Source organism: Echinops telfairi, unplaced genomic scaffold (assembly GCF_000313985.2).
Source record: "Echinops telfairi isolate 266 unplaced genomic scaffold, ASM31398v2 ScPeMD7_7469;HRSCAF=8507_1, whole genome shotgun sequence".
Lineage (NCBI taxonomy): Eukaryota > Metazoa > Chordata > Mammalia > Afrosoricida > Tenrecidae > Echinops > Echinops telfairi.
Window position 1 is genome coordinate 92000669 of NW_022111373.1, and position 6728 is coordinate 92007396.

General features: G+C 45.4%; 1 protein-coding gene across 1 annotated transcript in view; it reads left to right on the plus strand.

The window, feature by feature from the left end:
* The first annotated feature begins 693 nt into the window (after positions 1-693).
* DEPDC1B (DEP domain containing 1B) overlaps positions 694-6728 on the plus strand; it is a 60106-nt gene continuing 54071 nt past the window's right edge. Inside the window, exon 1 of the mRNA XM_004703589.2 lies at positions 694-953. Coding sequence (XP_004703646.2) covers positions 721-953 — 233 coding nt within the window. The 5' untranslated portion in view covers positions 694-720. The remainder of the gene's footprint in view (positions 954-6728) is intronic.

Genomic DNA, 6728 nt, shown 5'->3' on the forward strand with positions numbered 1-6728 from the left:
ACGGAAATAGAAATTCCAAACTTTCTCTCATATAGTGTCCCCTTACTCTGAAAGACTGCTTCTTGGTCTATCTGCAGTTTTCACATGAGGAATTCCTATTCTTCATAATGTTATCAATAGTTTGTTATGTTCCACACGGTCAAAACCTTTGCATAGTCAACAGAACACAAGTAAACATCTTTCTGGTGTTTTCTGCTTTCAGCTAACATCAGCAATGATATCCTTGTTCCACATCCTCTTCTGAATCTGCGTTGAATTTCTGGCAGCTCCTAGTCAATGTACTACTCCAATCACTTTAAAATTATTTTCAGCTGAACTCTATTTTTGGGCGATATAATAATATTGTTAGATAATTTCTGCATTCTGTTGAGTCATGTTTCTGTGGAATAGGTACAAAGAGGGGTCTCTTCCAGTTGGTCAGGCTGGTAGTTGCCTTCAGGATTTTTTGGGAGAGATGAATGAGCATTTACAACATTCCATCTGTCTATTGAAACATCTCAATTAGTCTATCAATTTCTGGAACCATGTTTTTCACAAATTTGGACTGACTTGTATTAACTAGTCTTCCTTGTAAGACATTTAGATATTATTCTATCATTGACAGCGTTGTACTTCTCCAATAGCTTAAAAAAAAGAAGGGGAAAAAAGTCTGTTGATTACTAAGCACCCCTTTACCTTTCTCCCCAGTGGAATGAAACCGTTGAGCTTTTCCGAGCCCGGATGCCCTTACGGAAGCACCGCTGTCGCTTCAAAAGTTATGAGCACTGCTTCACCGCGGCCGAGGCTGTGGACTGGCTCCACGAGCTCCTGCGCCGCAGTCAGAACTTCGGCCCCGAGGTGACCCGCAAGCAAACGGTTCAGCTGTTAAAGAAATTCCTCAAGAACCACGTTATCGAGGACATCAAGGGAAAATGGGGCCAGGAAGACTTGGAAGACAACGGCCGTCTGTACAGGTAACCGCGCGGAAGCCCCGAGATGGAGGGGCCGGGGCGCAGTGGTTCCCTTAGTGGTTGTGCTGTCGTCAGACGGCTTGCTGTTCTGCCTGGTCCCCGGAGCGTCCCGGAGCAGTCCTTTGTTACAGTGAGTCGTTGTAAGAAAATCTTTTAATTTCTGAGGCCCACCTGGGAAGATGGCCACCGCGGTAATGGTAATATAGGACTTGAACGCCCTGGGCTGAAGCTTTGTGAGTAAGGAGAGGGGTATAGCCAGGGGTTAATGCAGAGTGCCCCTGATCTATAAGAGTTCAGGGCCCACAGGGAGTTTGCACTAGTAATTCCCTACATTGAACATTCACGATGGTCCTGCAAATCTAGCTTTTCCTCTGCTGGTTTTGCTCCCGGTTCTGTGCCTTTTCATGGTACTCTCGAGGAAAGTAGCGGTCTCTCTGCCCTCACCTTTGTCCGTACAGTACAGCAGGTTTTTAGTGATGGACGTGGAAGAGGACCTACCAAGGCCAAGGGAGCAGGAGAAAGAAGCTGTCCCGCCCCAGAAAGGAGGCCTTGTTGACTTTTCCGTAGATGGCCCTGCCTAACTTAAGTGTTAAGAACCAGGCATGGAAACATGGAGTTAAAATAGAAAGGGAGGATATCTGGACCCTTCATATTCACTTTTTAAGAACTACTCCCGAAGAAAATAAGAATGCTTTTACAGTACATTGAGTGAGGACATCTTGGGGCATCCAGCCATGTGGCTTCTGCACCTTCTTGGCAGAGCTGCTGGGCAGGGCCGCAGAGCAGGCTGGTGGTCAGGAGCCCCAAGGACTAAGGACAGACACTGGTGTACATTTAGAGTCTAGCTCCTCGCGTACTTTAAGCAGCAGTCCCTAGCATTTAAGTCATGAAGATTGTCGTCTGGTGTGCCTGCCTTTGCAGATCCAATTTTGAATGAGGATCTTGGGTTATCTCAGCTGATTCTGAGACCAAAGACCTTAGCACCAGGCCATGGGAACTCCCTCTTTACTACCATATGCCACCCTTCCTTGGGGGATTCTCTAGTAAGTGATGCTTTCCCTTGGGAAACGTTAATTACTTGTACCCAATCAAGATTCAGCTGAGAACACTTCTGAAAGATCTTTTGGATGAGTAACTTCCAATCTGTTCTATTGTGACTTTAAATTGAATCCCTTCCACGGAGTTCCAGAGGCTTTATGGATCCCTCGGAGAGTAAAATGCCCACGCTGACTATTGGAACCCACCTCACTTCATTATTGAGACTTAATGGTGTATCCCCTTCACAGCAGATTGCACAGGCAGATTAAACTGCTCCTTTAAGAAATCGTTCCCCCTACCCCCTTACCAGTTTGTTTTAAGAAATACCAGTGAGTCACAAAGGGAGCGTTTCCTTCACTATTTGTACCCGCAAGCTCAGTGTGACTTTCCATTTTCCCAAGTGAACGTTCTTCCTCAGCTACCCATTGAGGTTTGCCAATGAGCCAGACAAGTCTGGGCCGAACTCTATTTAGACATGTAAATCTTTACTCTGTGGAGCTGCACATGCCTTGAATTGAGAGTGAGCCGAAGAGCGTGGAGCCTGAGGCTGCACACCTGCAGGCTCTGACTGAAGCTCAAGGCAGTCGCGCCACATGCTCAGGCTCCGGGAGAGAGCAGCTTGGTTCTGCCAGGCCTGCATGCTCCAGCGGCCTTGCTACATCCAGTAGTGTCAAAAAGCTGTAACAAAGACACAGGTGGGAGACTGTGAGCTAGAGGCAGGTTGCCTTTGAAATCAGTCAATGAAGTTCAATGAAATTTAGTACCACACTTTCTAAATGCCATGCTTTCTGTAAGAGGGGCTTCCGTACGGAATAGGAAGAAAGCTGGAAAGGATAGCGGAGAAGAGTTCTTGCCGGGAAGCAGGGAATGCACATTTCTAGAGCATTTGTGATGGGCAGGCTTGTCATATAGCTCACCATGTAGCTGATGGAGGATACTTTCACCTCCATCTACAGGTGCTAGATCAGTGGTTATCAACCTGTGGGTTGCGACACCTTTAGGGGTCGAATGACCCTTTCACAGGGGTTGCCCAATTTACAACAGTTATGAAGTGGCAACGAAAATAATGTTATGGTTGGAGGTCATGACAACATGAGGAATGGTATTAAGGGTTGCGGCATGAGGAAGGTTGAGAACCACTGCGCTAGATGGTAGTATGGTGGTAGTACCCTAGTTTTACATCAGGAGTGCAGTGGTTATGCACTGGGCTGCCAACTCTGAGATCAGCAATTTGAAACTACTAGGTGCTCTTTGGGAGGAAGACTCACAGGGAAAGTGCTGCCCTGTCCTGTAGGGCTTCTATGAATAGGCACCAATTGATGGCAGTGAGTGAGCAGAATTAATGAGGCCAAAGGGACTTGTTCACCCACCACTACTGAGCTGGCAATGGAAGGGCCAGGACTTAAATTAAGAACTCTCTTTGATGCTTGCTGAATGTGAGGAAGACTTGAATCCCTTACTGATGAAGATCAAGGATTGCAGTCCTCAGAATGAATTACAATTCAAAGCAAAGAAAACAAAAATACCACAACAGGCCCAATAGGTAATATCATGATGATAGAGAAAAGATTGAAATTGCCAAGGATTTTGTCTTGAGTGGATCCACAATCAGTGCTCATGGAAGCAGCAGCCAAGACATCAAAGGATGCATTACATTGGGTAAACCTGCTGCACCAGACCTCTTGAAAATGCTGAAAAGCAAGGCTGATGTCTTGAGGAGTAAGGTCCTCCTGGCTCAAACCGTGGTCTTTTTCACTAGCCGCACATGGATGTGGAAGTTGGACATTGAATATGGAAGACCAAGGAAACAGTGCATTTGAATTAAGGTGCTAGTCAAGAATATTGAAGGTACTAAGGACTGCCAAGAGAACAAATAGATCCATCTTGGAAGAAGTACAGTCAGAATGTTCCTTAGAAACAAGGATGGTGAGACTTTGTCTCATGTGTTTTGGACATGTTATCAGGAGAGTCTAGTTCCTGGAGAAAGGCATGGTAAAGGCTTGGTAAGTGGAGGGGCAGTGAAAAAGAGGAAGCCATTTGACAAAGTGAAGTGATAGGCTGCAACAATAGCCTCATGCATAGTAATAGTTGTGTGGATGCCACAGCAGCCAGCGGGGTTTCCTGCTGCTGCACCTTGGGTAGCTATGAGTCAGAAGTCACCCGATGGCCCCTGGCAACAGCATCTTTGCAGCCTGGGACATTTTCTGCAACGCCAAATGAGACAGTGAATAAACAAAAACATAGAAGACTAAATATGAAGATTTTGGCATAGCTATCATATATATATTAATTGTTTTATTAGGGGCTCATACAACTCTTTTCACAATCCATACATACATCAATTGTGTCCTGAAGGGATCATCCGCCCTGGATTCCCTGTGTTTCCAGTTCCTATCTATACCAGTGTACAACCTGTGGTCTAGCTGGACTTGCAAGGTAGAATTCGGATCGTGATAGTGGGGGTGGGGGAGGAAGCATTTAGGAACTAGAGGAAAGTTGCTACATTGCACCCTGACTGGCTCGTCTCCTCCCCGAGACCCCTCTGCAAGGGGATCTCCAGTGGCCTACAAATGGGCCTTGGGTCTCCACTCCGCACTCCCCCCATCATTCACTATGGTAAAATTTTTTGTTCTGGTGATGCCTTATACCTGATCCTTTCGGCACCTCGTGATCGCACAGGCTGGTGTACTTCTTCCATGTGGGCTTTGTTGCTTCTGAGCTAGATGGCCGCTTGTTTACCTTCAAGCTTTTAAGACCCCAGACACTATACCTTTTGATAGCTGGGCACCATCAGCTTTCTTCGCCACATTTGCTTATGCACCCATTTGTCTTCAGCGACCGTATCATGGAGGTGAGCACACATATTTTTATGTGTTTGCATAGTTCTAGTAATGTGTTTAGTACTCCCAGTAAACCAAACCCACTGCTACCCACTCAATCCCAACTGATAGCAGCCCCGGATAGGGAGGGTTTCAGGGACTGCAAAACTGCAAATCTTTCTCCCACGGAGCTGCTGATGGGTTTGATCTGCCGTGGTAGTTGCATAATTTTATGTCTACTTGACGTTATATAAAAGTGTAGGGGTTGAGTTTAGCCTGTCCACCAGGTCACAGTCTTATGATGTCTCCTTGTGGGCTGTGGCCTTTTCATAAGGAGGGTCCTGGGACCCTCCACCACTACCCCCCCCCACCCCGCCCTGGCCTCACTACCCCTCCCCCCTGACCCACACACCTTCCTGCTGGCTGACCCTAGTTGCTGCAAGCCCTGTGATGCAGCCACCACCATTGGATCCACTTGACTGCACCCACCGATCTGTGCTATTCCTGCATTCTGCATCATTGTATATGGCTGTGTGTGTCTGTAGACTAAGGGGCTTGATCTGGACTGGGCTAGAATGCTTGATATATAATCCTGATATAAAATCCTGCACATATATGTGAGTGTCACTGGATTAGTTTTTCTAGTCATCCCAGCCTAACAAAACTGCCAATCATGTGGTTAGTAGCCTAATGACCAAACTCCAGTGGCACTAGGGTTCTTTATATTTACTATTAAAGCCTCACTTGTCTTCAAGAAGTTCTCCTTAAATAAAGGGGGTAACATAAATATATTAGCATATAAACTTACATGAATATAGCAGGGAAGAGATAGGTTCTTGCATCTGTGAGTTAGATAAAGACATAATTAAAGAATGCTAAAGAAAATATACCATATATACTCGTAATAGCCAAGTTTTTCAGCACATTTTTTAATGCAGTTTTTGTGGTAAAATTAGGTACCTCGGCTGATATTCAGGTAGGCTTATACTCGAGTATATATGGTAAGCCTTTAATATATTTGTTAATGAGACAGGCATATGAGGGGGCTTAAAAATGGTGTGTGGGAAAATGCCATTATTTATTAATTCCATTTTCCATGAACTGTTGGAAGCCCCCCTTGTGTGTGTGTGTGTGTGTGTATATAACAATATGTATTGGATAACTCTGTAAACAAGATGATGAGTGAAACTTAATATTTTGGAATGTGAAAGGTTTTCTTTCTAGAGTAAAAACAAAAATTGTATGCTATATTTGGGGTGTTGATATAGAATGTATTTTACATTGTAACTTGGAATATTTCCCCTTCAGAATCAGAGTTGATTTAAAACCTGAAGTAGGTATACAAAATAAAAAGATATTTTCAATCTTGGTGTGTGAAGGAAAGCAAATGGCCTTACTGACCAGGGGCACGTTTTCAGAAAGGCACACAGAGGTCCGGAGGTGTTGTTTGAGCCCCTTATTTCCTGTTTCTCTCTGGGGTCTCGGTGTGTGAAGCATTTGCCCCTTCATGCCCTCACTTGATCTGCATGACAACCTTTGAGGTGAACAGGGAGGCTGTTTACTTCTCATCAAACCAAAGACTGTTCTCTTTAAAAAGGTGAAACAGATATGTGAGCAGATCTACTTAGGTAGGACTGTTTTGGCGCTGTGCGGGAAGCGTTGGACTGCTAACCACGAGGTTGATGGTTCAAATCCCAAAACCACCCGGAGGGAGGACGATGTGGCTGTCTGCTCCTGTAAAGATTGACAGCCTTGGAAACCCCAGTCGGGTTGCTGTGAGTTGGAACTGGCTCAATGGCAGTGGGTATTTAAATGCAATGTAGCAGGCATGAGAAGATAGAAGTGCATATATTCTGATCATCAACTGCAGGAGTGAAAGAGAAAGGTGCCTGGCCTCCTGTAGCTCTTTAGCAGCCTGGAG